The following is a 17,871-nucleotide window of genomic DNA, read 5'->3' on the forward strand; positions in this document are numbered from 1 at the left end:
ATTGCTCGGCAGTATGGCATCACTCAAGGTCAGGTGTCAAAGATCCTGAAACAAAATGCTCCGAAGGGTGTCCCTACTCCAATACCGAGGCCAGGACGTCCACGCAGAAACACAAGGAGAGATGATCGCCAGCTGCACCGGTTAGTCTGCAATGGCCGTACCAAGTCAGCTAATCGGCTTAGGGCTGAGTGGCAGCAACTGACAAATGTGCCTGTATCCAGAAGGCTAGTCAACCAACGACTGGTTCAAGCAGGCTATCGTGCCAGGCGTCCCCTGAGAAAGCCACGCCTGACCAGACAACACCGCCAGCGCCGATTGCAGTGGGCCAGAGAGCACCGTCAATGGCATCCAGTGACCTTCAGTGACGAGTCTAGATTTCTGGTCTATCGTCAAGATGGCCACGTCCGAGTGCGCAGACAAGTGCATGAAGCCCACAACGAAGATTGTATAGTGCCAAGAGTCCAAGCTGGAGGTGGTGGGGTGACCGTTTGGGCTGCTTTTCATGCAAGGGGCAAAACTGACCTGGTTGTTCTGAATGGAAACCTGAACCAGTTCAAGTACAGGGTCATTCTGGAAGAAACATTGCTTCCATTTGCTCGTGCAGCCTTTCGAGGAAACTTTGTCTTCCAAGATGACAATGCATGGCCTCATCGTGCTCGCATGATCCAACACTTTCTTGCTGACCGTGGTGTAGAGCATATGGAGTGGCCTGCCATGTCCCCGGATATGAATCCGATAGAGAACTTGTGGGCAGAATTAACGCGTCAAATCGACAACTTGGACCAGCAGCCCACATCTGTGCGTGAATTGCAGCAGACTATTGTCACTGCATGGCAAGCGATTCCTGTCCAAACCTTGGCAAATCTCGTGAACAGCATGCCTCGACGTGTGCGTGCTCTCCTGAATGCTCGTGGGGGTTACACGAAGTACTGAACTGTAATTTTACTGTCCGTAATCCCAGTCATAATTTAGCTTTTGTTTTTGTTGAAAATTTTTTTGGCTAATGTACAAAATAAAGAGATACTTCTGGAAAACGTACAGAAGTTTAACACAGTACTGTCCGTGAATTGAGTTCGATATCAGTTTACATCACTTTCAAGGATCAATTTATTTGTTTCGAAATGTCAAATGTGGTTTTTGTTTCTTTTAAAGGTCACATTAACAAAATCTAGAATAATTTCAACATAATTCCAATGAACTTTTGGTTCTAAGACATCTTGAAAAGTAAGTTCACCCCCACAAAAAAAATATTCCATATTAAATGCCAAGTCTGTATAATATATATATATATATATATATATATATATATATATATATATATATATATATATATATATATATATATATATATATATAATATATATATATATATATATATATACATATATATACATCCATATATACGATCAAGGCACCTCCTAGCTTTAATGGTGAGCACCAGCCACGAATTATGTCTCACACGGTAAATACCGCATAACCCGCAAGGAACCTGTCGACAGAGTGGCCGGGCTGAGGCCTCCAGAAGCCTTTTTATTTTATTTTTTTTATTTTTTTATTTTTTTTATTTTTTTTATTTGTATACAAGATCGAGGCTCGTGAAAGAGCAAAAAAGACCCTTTGGGTCGGAGGTGACGCTTTGGTCTAGGACTTCGGTCCACAGGAGATCGGGACAGCGCTCGTCACGCTGTTATGTTCGTTGATTATATATATATATATGTATATATATATATATATATATATATATATATATATATATATATATATATATATATATATATATATATATAGTTACGGACCGCGGATAAGTATGTTGGTTTGCCGAGCGGATGGCACCGCGGCCGAACAGTTACCCCGACTAACCCGATTCCCGAACGTTGGCCGGATCGCGCCACAGATATTCAATATGGAAAAGACAAAAGCGACACGGATGTGAAGGAGAAGAAGACAGAAGTAGGGAATACGAATATAATTTATTTACTATTTACACCCAAAAGTAACCAAGGAAGAAGGAAAGATAAGAAAATAATTTACAGAAGATATTAGAGACACAGTGCAACGCTAGCTTACCTACAGTCTTAATTAACCCAGGGACAGAACAAACAAGGACAGACTCACGCGGGGAATGATGATAGGACTGGCAGGAGGTGGATGGCTGGAGGGAGAGGAAGGTCCACGGGTACTGCAGCACGATCGGCGCGTTTGGCAGCCGCCGTTCCTTCGCGGACCCGCTCAAAACTGCCGTCAAGGCCCCAAGCTACTGTGGCTGAAGCTGCTGTGGCTGCTGCTGCTGCTGCTGAAGCTGCCGCTGTTGCTGCTGTAGCTGCCGCTGTTGCTGCTGTGGCTGCTGCTGCTGCTGCTGCGTGGACGTCGCGTGCTTTCTCCAGGACTCGTCTGACTCGTCTGGTCCAACCACAACTCTCTGCACGTCTCCCTTTTGGTCCAACCACTCAACTCAACGTCCTTGCTTGGTCCAACCACTCAACTCAACCACGTCCTTGCTTCTTGCGCGCGCGCTTTTATAGCGCCTCAGGCGATCAAGCCGCTGGCCTTCAGGACACGCCCATCGGTCAGCTCGCCTCGGCCCTGATTGGTCGGCACGGCCCTCTGGCTCCGCCCTTGATGACGATGGGCGGGCACGCCCTTCTTCCCCGAGCTGAGCACATGCTTAATGGCGGCTTTGGGGCGAAATCAGCAACCCACCGCTGTAACAAACCTGGCAAACTGCCCAGTGCGGTTGGCAATGGAGACTTGGAGGGGATGTAGCTGGAAATGGAGATTTTGGGAATGGGAATTGAAAGGGGATCTATCTTGTTTCACTTGGTGCAATGGAGTGTCATCTTAATGGAAGACAAGGCCTTACCCTAATACACATAATAAAGATATAACTATCAACAAGGGGGAAATCTATGATTGGCTGACGTGATTGTTTATGACCTAATTATGGGACGCCCTTTGACCTTTATACATAACTGGAGTAAGGAGGGTCCAGAATAAAGCAATAATAATAAAAAACACAATAAAAAAACACAATCCTCATATCCACAACAATATATATATATATATATATATATATATATATATATATATATATATATATATATATATATATATATATATTGTTGCGGTTTTGAGATTGTACATATTGATCATTAAAGGTTAAAGGTTTGCCTCCTCGTTAGTCCACAAGCAACACGTAGGCCACTTAGAACATTAGTTATGTCATCGTATGTGTGAGGATAAGGCCATTTCCACTAGTGATACCTGCGTTGTGTAAAGAAATAATAAAGCTTAGGTCCGGTTAATTTTGCCTCCACCCTCCAAATCTACCTCGTTGGGCAGCATCCATCCCGCGCCCCATTTTGGCTATTGCACCTCGCATTAGGATGCTCACTAGTCAAGGGACACGAGGTAGGCCTGAGAGAGGGTGTGGCCGGCATTGAGGTCGGGAGCGGCAGACGGTAAGAGCCATTAGCCAATCAGGGCTCTAAGGGCATGGCGTGAGGGGCGTGGTAAGGGCGTGCCTATATAAGCGCACGCACAAAGCCCTTGTGAGGACTTGTTGGGAGAGCGCATTGTATAAGGACTTATTGAAGGACTCGTGCGAAAGGACTCGCGTGCACACGGCAGTGGCGACAGGACTTCTGCGGGAGTGGCGCTTTGCTATTGAGCTTGCATTGTGAGCACTATTGAACTTGTATTAGGAGCGCTATTGAACTTGTATTGGGAGCGCATATAGTGCCGGTTCATCTATTACGTACGCGACTGTGGTCGCAAGTAACCGCCCAGCCAGCCTTACCTTTCGCCCCGCATTTAATCCCGTGTGCGCCAACGACCCACGGGGAGCTTCTGCCGTCCTGACCATCTTCTTCGCGGTGCAAGTCGGGGACCGGAGTGAACTGCCTGGACGCCATCATCCCTGGACCATCAACCTGACCATCTGCAATCCCCATGTGAGTGTCTGAGTGTGAAACGGGCCTGTGTCCTGGGATAAGTTAAGACTGTATAAGGCTGCACTGTGTGTTATTCTTCTTCTTTATTGTACAAAGTGTAAATAAATTCTGTTCTTCCTGGCTTTCCTAATTCGACCGTATCAGTGATTTCCTCCATTGGGTAAGCGTGGCACGATTAGGAACCGCTCAGATCGGGTTTAGTCCTTGATAACGGCTCGGGTCACGGTTCGCTATCGCTCGGCGTTTCCATCTATAACCGTGATTCGGGCAGGGCTCATTTCCTTGCTTCCTGGGCAGTGTTGGTAATTAGGTATTAGTGATCAGTCCTATGACCCTACTCAACGCTGTCCGGAAGTGACGTCATAGCCCTGGATCCCGTCGGCTAGTCAAAGACAAGGGGACTAATCCCCCCTTGGGGTAAGGGGAAAGGCCGACCAGGAGATCCGCAACAATATTGTTGCGAATATGGCATTTGGCCTCCATATCCGCTTGTAAATATTCCCCTATTTCCCCAATACTCCCCAACTATCCCCAATCCCCCATTCCCTAGTCCCATTGCCTGTAAATAACACACTGTAGAACCGACCTTCCCCTTTTTCCCCCATTAAATGTCGTGCCCAGGTCCACCGCATCTCACGTAGACAACTTTCGGACATCTTGCTAGTTATTCTTAGTCTATGTCAGTTAAGGACTCGTTTCCATTAATTCTGACTCTTCGTTGCACCAGAATGTGATTATATGGCACCAGTAGTGAGTTTAGGACCTCCCCTTACCTCCTCCCATCTTCCCCATGCAACAACAACAACTACAACAACAACTACAACAACAACTACAACTACAACAACAGAGGGGCGCGGCGCGGCGTGCGGGGAGTGTGCGTCCTCACACCGGCGTGGTTAGCCGCCATTGCCCATGCGCTCCACGGGGTTACCACGAAGGGGCTGGCTGTCAGCTCCTCGTCAGGGGCGGAGCCAGTAACCCCCCCCCCGCACCCAATAAGAAGGGCGGACCGATTCCCTCTGGGGCGGAGCTAACGAGCCGAGGGCGTGTCACTCCCCGCCGGATATACGCGGCGACTTACCGGATGTGACGAGAGATGCGCCCCCAGCTTGAGAAGACAATCACCACATCCGAGCGCTGCGACCTCCCCGCATCTCTAGACCGGACCGGGTCGATCCTGCCCTGAGCCCAGGTGCACCTGGAGCCATCGATTCTGCCTTTCCTTGCCATCAATCCCCGTGTGAGTCAGTTTTGTCCTGTTTATCTGTCGTCTGTCAGGGAATAAGATAAGTGTGTCTAAGTGCCTGTCTTTCTATGCTGTCCCTCTCATTCCTGTAATCTAACCTTCCGCCCTAATATAACCTCCTCCGGAGGTCTTGAGAACTGAACCCTTGGTGTCGTGTCATTTTAGTCCCAGCCGTTGTGTCCTTTTCCTTCATTGATTCAGCGTAGCGCGACTCGGCAACGTTCGAGTATAATCGGGTAAACGTGCAGGCGCGGCCATACCAAACCGCTCGGTGAACCAACATCCACCACCGCGTCTGTAACAATTGGTGTCGAGGAGTGGAATTCGGACCCGGGACTAAATTTATTAGGCCCAAATTTTGGAACACCAATTGTACCACTAGGGTAACAATTGGTGTTGGGGAGGTAGAATTTGACCCGGAGCGCGTTTCCCGCTCGAAATTATAACGGCGAAATTTGAATTTGTTTTACGAAAATAAAAACCCGAATTTTGGAAGTCGCGCTATGGCGGATCAAGACAGCTGGGGTCCGGTAGGGGAGAGTGAGGCAGGGTCGGTCCAGGACCAAATTGAGGGACGCGAGGAGAGCGAAGCAGCGAGGGTAGCAGACGCACAAAATAGCGTCGTTGCGCCTGACGTTGCGGGGGCGCAAAATGGCGCCTCGCTGGTCACCGCGACCGTGGCAGCGCCCCTGGTGGATTCGAACCTTTTCCTCCTGCAAATGGGGGCCCTTATGGAGAGGCTAGAAGCAAAAATGGGGGTAATGGGAAACCAAATGGGGGTAATGGGGAACCGGATGGATGCTCAGGGTGAGCGATTGGAGGGCAAAATAGGGGTAATGGGAAATGAAATGGGGGTAATGAGGGACGAAGCGAGGGGTACCGGTGAGGGGTTAGACAACGGGATAAAAGAGGTGAAAAAGGGGTTAATGGGGGAAGAAAATAGAATGGCTGCCCAGGAGAATCAGATAGAGGGAGTGAAAAATGGGTTAGAGGGGTTAGAAAACAGGATGGAAGGCAAATTGAGGGACATGAGGGACCAAGCGGAAAGGGAAGTTAACCAAATGGGGCAGCAGATAGAGGGGGTCAGAATGGGGGTAGAAACCAAACTGGATGCTCATAGGGAGGAAATGGAGCAGATGAGGGTGGCATCTGGGCAGGAGATGCAAGTGATGGGAGAGGAGATCAGAAGAGGTGTGAGTGAGGAGGTCGGAGGAGTGCGCGAGGAGGTGAGGCACTGTGGGGAGCACATGGAGAAGGAGGTGAGAAAGGGGACTGTAAAGTTACAAGGGGGCATAGAGGACCTGACGCAGGAGGTGGAACAGCTGACAGAGGGACAAACGAAGTTAGTGGAGCAGGTTCAAAGGAACACTGCAGTACTCGGAGGGTTGAAAGCGACACAGAAAGAACTAAAAGATGACTTGATAGCGACGAAGAGGGAATGTCAGATGGTACGTGAGGGACTGACAACGAGGTTGGACGAGGTGATAGAGGTAATGGAGACGAAGGACCGGCAGGTGAGGACGCACATGGAAACGGTCAAGGTAGCCTTAGAGGACGAGCTTGAGGAGACGTACCGGGGAATAAAAGAGGTGAAGCAGAAATTAGAAGAAGTGGAAGAAGGGGTGAGCGAAATTAAGAAGCGACGGAGAGAGGATAAGCAAGAGATAAAAGAGGAGGTAAAAGAATTGGTCCAAAGTCTGTGTTTGGATCGTGATGATGTGCTCATTAACCGGATGAGGGATTCGCAGGTGATGGAGGAGAAGCGAAGAGGAAGAGGACCCGGTGTAAGTGGTGACCAATATGGTCGTGCGTATGATGCGCCAGGGGATTTAAGAAGCTTGGGGGTCGAGATGGACCCGGGTGTTCGTGAGAGGCCGTGGGTGAAGTGTGCGACAGGTCTGGTGTGCGAAAAAGGAGGTGTGCAAGAAAGTCCGACTCTGGGGTGTGTGAGGAAAAAGTGCGTGCCAAGGAGTGAGGGTGCTGGCGAGAGTGAGTCGGTCGTAGCGCGTGTGCGAGGGGGCACATGGAAGCGCGGTGTGGTAAGTGTTACAGAGGGTGTGACGGGAGAGTGTGCGCGAGAAAGGTGTGTGACGGACAGGTGCATGGGGAAAGAGTGCGCTGTCAAAGGCAAGGAAGAATGCACACCTGTGGTGAGTGTTACAGAGGGTGTAACGGGAGAGTGTGCGCGAGAAAGGTGTGTGACGGACAGGTGCATGAGGAAAGAGTGCGCTGTCAAGAGTAAGGGTGAGTGCGCTGTCAAGAATGGAGGTGAGAGTAGTGAGAGTGACAAGGAGAGTGAGTTGGTTGTGACAGGTGAGCGAGGATGTACACCTGGGATGGAAGGATGCACACCTGGAATGGTAGAGCGTGAGTGGGAATGCACGCTGGAGTTGGTGGTGAGGCACGTGGTTGGGTGTGCGAATGAGGGCACACCTGTGATTGTCACAGAGGAGGTGACCGAGGAGGGGGCGCGAAGAGGTGTGTTGGTGAGGTGTGCGACCAACGAATGTGTGCCAAAGTGTTCGGTGGTCAGGTGTGTGACCAAGTCTGTGAGTGGAATGAGAGTACCTGGGTGTGTAAGGAAAGGTACGAGGAGCATGGAAACGGCTGGAGGTGCGAGCAAGGAACGGGCTGCGGGGTGTAAGAATCCAGGTGAAGCATCGACGGTAACCAGGTTAGAGGTTAGGTCGACTTTCAGCCGAAGCGGGCCCTCGGTGCGTGCTGGGCCTCGCTTTGAACGGCCGCGTCCGTGCTCCACTAGGCGGAGCGGGCAGGCCGATAGAAAGGGTCGTCATGGCGACCACTTTTTGTTGAGGCAGTCCGGCAGGTCGAGATCGGGACATTGGATGGCTCCGTGCCGAGATGGTGCGTGGGATCTCGGCACGGGTAAGCCCCCGTCCCTGCACCGAATGCCGGACGCATCCAGCCGCTGGCACGGAACAACCCGCATTCATTGCTCGGCTTTACGAAGCCGGGCTTTAGACAGGAATTGGCGCACCGAGAGGCATTAGTGAGTAGACCGGGTGATGAGGTTAGTGTTTTGGCCCCAAAATTAGAGAAAAACAAAATTTGATGATTGGCAAGGGATTGGCAGTAGTGATTGGCAGATGATGGGTAGTGATTGGCAAATTTTTAATTTGTTGAAATTTGATGTGCAAAATTGGTAGTGAGCGATGGGCCCGGTGGGTAAGGGTGGCATCCCTGCCCCCCTTCCCATAGTGGGGCAAAGGAGCAATAGCTTATGGGGTGTATGGCAGTGAAAACTAGCCCGGGTGGGTTAGGTTATATTGATAGGGATCTAGCGAAGATGACATTAGGTGACGATAAGGTTAGGTAGTGACTGATACCTGTAGTGGGGACGCAGGTAGTTTAGTGTGGATGATAATGACGTGGGAGCGCAATAGTTTAAAGGGACGACTGGGAAGCGCAAGTTTCAGAAGGGAGTAGTTAGCTGAGATGATGCCGTGTGTGTGAGAATTGAACAGGTGTGATTGCACAGGAGTGCAACTGGACAGGTGTGTGGAGCAGTGTATGAGTAGTGAGTGTGTGGATCAGCGCGAATGCGCTTGGGGAGAGAAGGGTGCAGGTGGCACCAGGTGTGAGAGCACAGGTGTGCAAGTGCAGGTGTGTGGAGTAGTTGGAGTAAGTGGTACGGAGTGGTGTGCATGGTGCGAAGGTGTGGATGGGGGAAGAGTGGACCCCTTTCACGAGTACCCGGGGCGGGTAGTGTAAGTGTTAGGTAGAGGGTACAGGTAAATTGTGGTTGGATATTGGCATTTGTGGTGCGGTTGCAGAATGGTGTTGTGGATGGGTGCATTAGTGTTGTGCAAATGGCTGGGCGTGTAGCCTGTTAGTGTGTGTAGTTGGTTGGGCACTCCACCACTGTGAGGATGTCGGCCAGGTGAGGCCGCAGGTGGGCTCTGGGAGCCGTTAGTGTCAGTGGGTGCCTGAGGATCCCGGGTGTGGATCGGGCAGCCCAGTGCCAGAGAGGGCACCGAGTGGGGAGAGCGCCAGAGGGCCTTCCCCAGGTAGTTAGGTTAGGGTAAGGAGCAGGTAAGCTCGGAGGCAACTGCAGTGGTGGAGGTGTGCAGGTGGGTAGACCCGCTGGGAGAGGTACACGCCACAGCCCAGAAATTGTGCGAGGGCACCGGGAGATGAATCGGGGGAGTGAGACCCCAAATTGAAAAGCACCACAGTTTGGCCAATGGGAATTGGTTTTTTAGAACCCATAGTGTAAGAGGGCCAATGGTTTGGCCGGAGAAAGACCCCGGGTAGTGTAAAGTTGTTAAAGTCATTTAGGAAATAGTTAGGATTGATGAACCTGTCGCACCATACGCAGCCACTTACCTGTGGTGATGATGACTCCACACCTGTGTTTTCTTTGTTTTGTTGCAGGAAATGAGATTGCTGTGGATTGGTGAGACGCATCATGACGTGGATGAGACATTGGGGTGATTCCATCTCTCCCTCCCTAGGAGGGACTGATGATGAATTGGTAATGGCAAATTTTGATGTTCAGTTGGAGATGGCAACTTTTGATGAGAGTTGAAAATGGCAAATTTGATTGGTTAGGAGGGAGAGAAGACGAATTTGGTTTATGGGAGGAACGGGGAAGACAGTAGGGACGTTTGTTGATTAGTAAAATAGATGTTTATGGGTAGTGTTGTGTTGTGTGGATACAGTAAGGGGTAAGGGAGGGGCCATGTAGGTTACCTGGTGGGGGGGGGGGGGCGTACGATAGGAACGTACCTGTCTCACCTGGTTCCCATGTGCCCCCAGTGTGCATCATCTTATATTGCGTGCACTTTTGCGCCCTTACCACCTTACTCACTTGTCTTCTTCTTTTGTCTCCCACCTCCGAGGATCTGGCTTTGGGGTAGAGAGAGAGGAGAGAGAGGTGCTGGCTACGCAGTTGTGGGCCTGCACTTTCGCTGCTTGCTGCCTGGATCGATACACCATATGGACCGCAATGTTTGTGGCCACCCACAATGGACCGCAGTTCTCTTGCGGCCAAGCACCACCCGTGGAAGGACCTATGGGTCAACGTGGCACCTATGCCAAACAGGTGAACCACTCTTAGTTGGCCCCTGACGGCCACAATACAGAAATGGACGCGGTTGGCGCCTTTCTTGATTTTTTTAAAGAAGTAAGAAGGCCAAGTGCACCACATGAAGGCAAGACCAGCGGCAGAACATCGGCCGGCTGCGACACCACCGGGGATTTATAAACACTTTATTGGTGCACCGGATGGTGCTGACTGTGTGATGGGGTGGTGCTTTTGGTGCTTGGAAGGGGTGCTCTGCACATTATTAAAGGCCGTAGGCCACAGAGCACTCGTGGGTTGGTGTATCGATGCTGGCATGCGTGCTCTCTCTATGCATAACATCTGCATGTGTTCCTCCAAAAACAGGTCCTGGATCATAGTGTAAATATCAGCGTAGTCTTGTGTAAATAATGCTCCCTACCGGCTGTATGTTTAGTTTGCGAATTCTTTCCGGATTCGGTTATCCTGTGGGTGTGTTTCTGTGAGGAGAAGGGTGCAACGTCACAGGGGGACATATTTACTCATTTGTGAATATCTGTAAAACTGTCGCACTCAGGGTAGAGTTAATAGTAGAGGGAACTACATCTGCGTGCCACACTAAAGTAGGTAAAAATTTATCGGGTCGGGACGCCCCGAGGGTAGAGAAGGGTGCAATGTTGCGAATATGGCATTTGGCCTCCATATCCGCTTGTAAATATTCCCCTATTTCCCCAATACTCCCCAACTATCCCCAATCCCCCATTCCCTAGTCCCATTGCCTGTAAATAACACTCTGTAGAACCGACCTTCCCCTTTTTCCCCCATTAAATGTCGTGCCCAGGTCCACCGCATCTCACGTAGACAACTTTCGGACATCTTGCTAGTTATTCTTAGTCTATGTCAGTTAAGGACTCGTTTCCATTAATTCTGACTCTTCGTTGCACCAGAATGTGATTATATGGCACCAGTAGTGAGTTTAGGACCTCCCCTTACCTCCTCCCATCTTCCCCATGCAACAACAACAACAACTACAACAACAACTACAACAACAGAGGGGCGCGGCGCGGCGTGCGGGGAGTGTGCGTCCTCACACCGGCGTGGTTAGCCGCCATTGCCCATGCGCTCCACGGGGTTACCACGAAGGGGCTGGCTGTCAGCTCCTCGTCAGGGGCGGAGCCAGTAACCCCCCCCCCCCGCACCCAATAAGAAGGGCGGACCGATTCCCTCTGGGGCGGAGCTAACGAGCCGAGGGCGTGTCACTCCCCGCCGGATATACGCGACGACTTACCGGATGTGACGAGAGATGCGCCCCCAGCTTGAGAAGACAATCACCACATCCGAGCGCTGCGACCTCCCCGCATCTCTAGACCGGACCGGGTCGATCCTGCCCTGAGCCCAGGTGCACCTGGAGCCATCGATTCTGCCTTTCCTTGCCATCAATCCCCGTGTGAGTCAGTTTTGTCCTGTTTATCTGTCGTCTGTCAGGGAATAAGATAAGTGTGTCTAAGTGCCTGTCTTTCTATGCTGTCCCTCTCATTCCTGTAATCTAACCTTCCGCCCTAATATAACCTCCTCCGGAGGTCTTGAGAACTGAACCCTTGGTGTCGTGTCATTTTAGTCCCAGCCGTTGTGTCCTTTTCCTTCATTGATTCAGCGTAGCGCGACTCGGCAACGTTCGAGTATAATCGGGTAAACGTGCAGGCGCGGTCATACCAAACCGCTCGGTGAACCAACATCCACCACCGCGTCTGTAACAATATATATATATATATATATATATATATATATATATATATATATATATATATATATAATGTTCAAAACACACCTGGTCACAAGTGTGCGACACTGACCGGGTCCTCAGTCGAGGTCCTCAGCATCATCCCGTTTCGGCCCTTCAACCTCGATACGGTCAGCTCAGGTGGGCCAGCAGGGGCACATACACATCCACATGCAGTAACTACACCTGGATGCATACATACCCCACCCCCAGCCAGTGTGAACGCAGACGACAACAGCAACACCTCCACATCCAGAATCCACAGCACCAAACAAGCATGGTGGAACACTCAAACACCCACCTTTATACCCTTCACCACTCACCAAAAAAACACACCAGATCATTCATACACACACAACACCAACCAACCACCTATGCTTACAACATACACCACTCAACATACAAAAACACACACTCATGCAAAAATTTATTCATGCAAAAACACACACCCTCACCCACTCACTCACTCATATACACAAAATAAGAAATAATAATAGTAACAATAAAATAAAATAAAAACCCACACACAACCAACCTCCACCGTTCCTCCATAAACTTCCTCCATATCCAAAGTGAGCCTTTCAAGGCAACCTGGGCCACCTTGTCACACATCCTCCTTCTTTCTGTCCCACACACTCCATGCCGAGCAAGAAATGCAGCAAAGGAATTGCCAATATACCCTCGACACCCCACCTCAAATGGCTGCCACGAAACTCGCCAACCCTTCTCCCGGCACTCTGCCTCCAGCTCACTGTACTTTCCTCTCTTCCTCTCGTGCACCTCCTCCATGTTCTCTTCCCAAGGTACAGACAATTCCCCTAAGATGACCTGTCTTGTTGCACCTGACCAAATGACAATGTCAGGCTGCAACCTTGTCACACAGATCTCCTCTGGGAATGCCAATTATGGCTTTAGGTCTGCCACCACCTGCCAATCACAAGCGTCTGACAGCCCTCTTGCTTTCCACCTACTCCTCTTTCCACCTCTTACCACTTGGCCCTCTTTGACAAACCACACCTCTCCCCCATCAGTCTCCTTCTCCACTCTTCTCTCTCTCGACCTCAGCACCTCTTGTTGCAACATCTGCACCATCACCGCCAGCACCTGATCATGTCGCCACCTGTATTGTCCTGCTGCCAATGCTACTGAACATGCACTCAGTGCATGCTGCACCGTTCCCACACCTCCACACAAATAACCTCTCCTCCTGCAACAACCCCCACAATCTCAAGTTTGCTGGTGAAGGAAGCACATCATACTGTTGCGGATTCGGGGGTCGGCGCTCCCCTTACCAAGGGGGGGGGGGGTTAATCCCCTTGTCTTTTAAGCTGGCCGTCCCCCCTATCCTGGAAATGATAACGCTCCTTCCGGTCGGGAGTAGCCAGGGTGACTGGTCAATGAAGTCCCAAATACCTGAGTGCTACCCCTGGCCGTGAAGCAGGGAGGTAACTCCTGCTTGGACCGCGGACAAGATGGAATTTGCCGAGCGGTTAGCAATCTGAAGCCCGAGCCATTAACAAAAGGACTAAACCCGATTAAAGCGGTTCCGAATCGTGCCACAGGTACTCAATGGAGAGAAAAGACGAAGACGATCGAATAAGGAGAAAACAGAAAGAACAGGGCAATTTATTAACAATTTGTACAATTAGAAGAGGAAACGAAAGAAGGGAATGTACAAGAAAGAGGAAGAAGCAGACACAGGGCAACCTTATACAGTCTTAATTAGCATGCCCAGGACAACACAAACAGACTTACACGAAAGGGTAGTGGTAGGAGGAGAAGGGTCCAGGCAGATGGTCGGGGAGGAAGGTCCAGGCAGATGGTAGGCGTCGAGGTCCGGCTCCAGGTTCACTCGAGTCCGGCCCCAGGTGTTGACTCGTACCGTGGCAGCAGCGAGCGCGTACTGTTGGCACGCGGTCGGACCTTGTACGTGGCCGGGGGGGGGGGGGGGGGGGAGGTAGTCCTACGCACGGCCATATGCGCGGTTCAATACAATCGATGATGCAATCTCGCCCAAACTCTGCGCAGTCCGTGCCTTCTCTCTCCTCTTGGGCTTCTCTCAACAACCGCACTTCTCTCCCTTCTTAAGTAAAGGCGCCGCGCTTGCGCTTATAGAGCCCACGTAGAAATCAAGCTGCACTTCATCGAGCCACGCCTAGCAATGAGCTCACCTCAGCCCTGGTTGGCTCGCCGACAGGGCCACGCCTCGGTCTCGGCGCTCCGCCCCCTTCTTCTCCGGCTTGACCGCGTGCGTAATGGCGGCCGGGGCGAGCGCTAAGGCGGCTGCGACTGGCAGAGGCGCGTACCAATTTGGAGAGAGGCAAGCTGCAAAATGAGGACCTATCTTATTTAATTATTGCAACGCAGATGCAACTATTGGGAACACAGCCTTACCTGAACACAGACTAAGGAAATAACTAAGAGGTTCCTATGGTGTCCTATGTGTTGCTTGTGGACTATGGGTGCAACCTTTTTAAAAGAAGAGAATTATTTACAAGAATTATTATTTACAAGTGAAGGGTTCTCAAAACCGCAACAATACGTTGCCCGCAACAGGAAATTCAACAATATTGGCTCCATCCTCCAAATCTCTCACCACTTCAACATCCTCACCCGCACACCTTCCCACCTAGTTCAAGCACCTTGCTGTGCCTGACCGACTGCTTTCACATATCTCCCCTCCTCTTCCTTTCTTCTCACCTCCCTCTCAACCATCTTCCTCCTCTCTTTCACACATGCCTTTCCCCATCGCTCATGCTCCATCCACCCCAAGCCATGCTTCCCGTGCTGTACCATCCCCATGACCTCCTCCTGTTGCAACCGCTCCTCCATCTCGTCCACCTCTGCTCTTGCATTCCACATCCAACTTCCCTTCTTCTCTGGGAGAGCATTCTTTACCACTGCATCACTTGAATCCCGCAACATCATGAACTCCCGCACCCTCACCACCTTAAATTCCTCGGTTAATGATGTCAAGGAAAACTGGAGTTTTCCACCCTGACCATAAACGGCAATGTTCGTCAAACAGCGTGGCACTCCCAACCACCTCCTCACAAACCCGCACACCACAACCTCCATCCTCTTTACATGCCCAACCACAATATCATTCATCATCAATGGCCACAATACTCGTGGCCACAATGGCCACAATACTCGTGGCCACAATGGCCACAATAATATATATATATGAATATATATATATATATGAATTATTTTTTTTCTTAACCACGAATACGCGAAGCGCGAATGTCGAAGCAGGTCACGTTATGAACCGCGAATACGCAGGATCCGCAAATGTTGGGACCATGAATGTCGAGGTCTGGTGTGCGGAATAATAATATGGCCACAAGTGTAAATCAATAAGCATGTACCTGAATGAGATCATACTCGAGAATGTACCTGCCAAGACGGGGAGGGGGTAGAGGTCTGATGGAACTCAACCAAGTGTACAGAATGACAACTGTAGGATTGGCTGAATAAGTGAAATGTGCAACAGACAAATGAATCGAATTTGTACGCAAACATGAAGACACATGAAAATCAGAGAAGGTATCCCTAACCCACCGAGCAAAAAATTTCCAAAGACAGGTGCGAATGGAAGATGTCACACAAGAAACCGAAACAACAACGAAAACAGCCCCAACAATTGCAAAAAAGAAGAAAGAAAAATACAAAACGAAACATCAACATATATACACCGACAACTGGGAAAACAATAAAAGAGCAGGAAGGTATATATATTTTTAAAAAAGAGTTGGATAGATTGCGCATCGACAAAGAAGGCTCTTTGGAATGGCTAAGAAGAGGTCAGCTCAACTGAGATGGAGACGAATCATAATAAATGGGCAAGACCAAGGATACTACACCAATGGATTTAAAAAGATGGCGGGACTGAATCAATCAGATAAGCGTAGGTTCTGCAAGGTAGAAACAGAAATAACGAGTCACCTCCTGTCGGGATGTGAAAAACTCATGTCAGAACAGCTGTACACAAAGGCAGGCACGCGCGCACGCACGCACGAACGCGCACACACACACACACACACACACACACACACACACACACACACACACACACACACACACACACACACACACACACACACACACACACACACACACACACGTCAAGAGATCTTGGAAGCTCAAGAGCATCAAAATTGTCCGTGATAATTGGAGCAACATGAATGATGAAGAAGAACCTCACTGAGATTTAAAAAACCAAACCCTGGGAATATTACCACAAATGAACTACAACAGGAGGCAATCCGGGGTTCGGTGACGATCCTGAAGAGAGACCTTAGGAAAAAAAACTCTGAAAAAGTTGAACAGCTTGGTCCATGAACCGTGATCCCTTCCCCGAAGAGGAGGTGGATATTTTGGGTCCTGGGAGGACTCCGTTGCACCTCCTGAATGAATGAATGAATGAATGAATGAAATCGGAATGAATGATCGTTTTAAGGCCATTTTCCCCGCTAGAGCGGGGGTTAGCCTTGCGGGCCCCATGACAATCATGGTTCCCTGTTTGAGGCAATGTTTTTATGGCCGGATGCCCTTCCTGACGCCAACCCTTGATCACGCTCTTACGATGCGCAGGGATAAGGTGTACCTATTCTAAATCGGGGTACACACCGTGATCATTCATCCCAGCAAGCTGGTACTCAATTTGCCGACCTCGGAAGGATGACAGGCTGAGTCAACCCTCCTGGCATTAATTCAGCGATCGACCGGGATTCTAACCCAGGATCCTAGGATCCCAAGCCGGCACCCTAACCGCTAAGCCAACACCAGGCTGAACACCAACACCACCTCCTGAAACCCACAAATGGAGATAACAACCAAACACAAACACAAGCACAAACACACAAACACTTTTCCCACCCCAACCATTACGTGGGTACATTTACCTGACAGTAAACCTGAGTCGGGGATGTAACAATGGTTGGGCAGAAGGAGGTGACACCATGGGTCAAAAGTTTCTTTCCCACCAACTGCACTCCATCTTGCAAGTCAGCTCCACTGGAAGAAAAATCCACTCCGTATCCTCCTGAAACGAAGTCCCAAGGTCATTGAAAAAAAACAACAAAGGAGTACTTCACATAAAAACAACAAAAAATACAAGCCAACCATGTACAAGTCTTGTCTTGTACAAGACAGACAAGGACATAAAATAGAGGCTGGATTTTGAAATTCTTCATATAAGGTTTGAACTTGGGCGCAGAAACGGTAAACAAAACTCGTATAATACTGTCCTGTCCTGTCAGTCCCGGAGGTTAACACTGCTGGGTGACGAATAGCCGTAATGGTCTTTATTCCAAGATGTGTAGCCAAAACTGGCTGTTGGTCGCGCACGTGAGGGGACCAAAGTGCTTACCTCAGACAGGAGCCACACGGGTTTATTCTTGGGCCCACAAACAAATAAACACACAACAAATGAAATAAATGCCACAATAATGCATTAATGAAATAAAGCACGGCAATAAAATGAATGTTGAGGTAAAATAAATCCTACTTTGAGATGTCTCCATCGGACACAAATACACAACAGGGGAAAGATAAAATAAAATAAATGGTTTCTTTTAGTCGGCCGGCCAAATCCAAAGCTAAGTCCATATGGCGCCATGCCAACGACGGCAACGCGCACAGAGCCATCGAGCGAGCTGTGAAGACGGCCTTCTTTTTTTCTCTCTCTCTCTCCGTCTGAAGTGCCAAGAGCCCCGCAGACCACCGCCTTATTGCTCCTCTTCACGATCGCAAATGTTCCACAAAAGCTCCGGAAAGTCTCCTTACAGGCGCACATGAGACCTAAAAGTGACCGCCAGGGACAAAAGCCAGTCCGAGAGAGAAAGAGAGAGAAAGAGAGAGAAAGAGA

At 49.7% G+C, this 17,871-nt stretch overlaps 1 protein-coding gene across 5 annotated transcripts in view; it reads right to left on the reverse strand.

The window, feature by feature from the left end:
- The window catches only part of AMDHD2 (amidohydrolase domain containing 2), an 81,720-nt gene that overhangs the window by 25,033 nt on the left and 38,816 nt on the right, over positions 1-17,871 (reverse strand). For all 5 annotated transcript variants that reach the window (XM_078777492.1, XM_078777491.1, XM_078777488.1 and 2 more), the window contains one exon: positions 16,907-17,046. In XM_078777492.1, coding sequence (XP_078633618.1) covers positions 16,907-17,046 — 140 coding nt within the window. The remainder of the gene's footprint in view (positions 1-16,906; positions 17,047-17,871) is intronic.

This window comes from Myxine glutinosa, chromosome 5 (assembly GCF_964187855.1).
Source record: "Myxine glutinosa chromosome 5, kmMyxGlut1.1, whole genome shotgun sequence".
NCBI classification, from domain to species: domain Eukaryota; kingdom Metazoa; phylum Chordata; class Myxini; order Myxiniformes; family Myxinidae; genus Myxine; species Myxine glutinosa.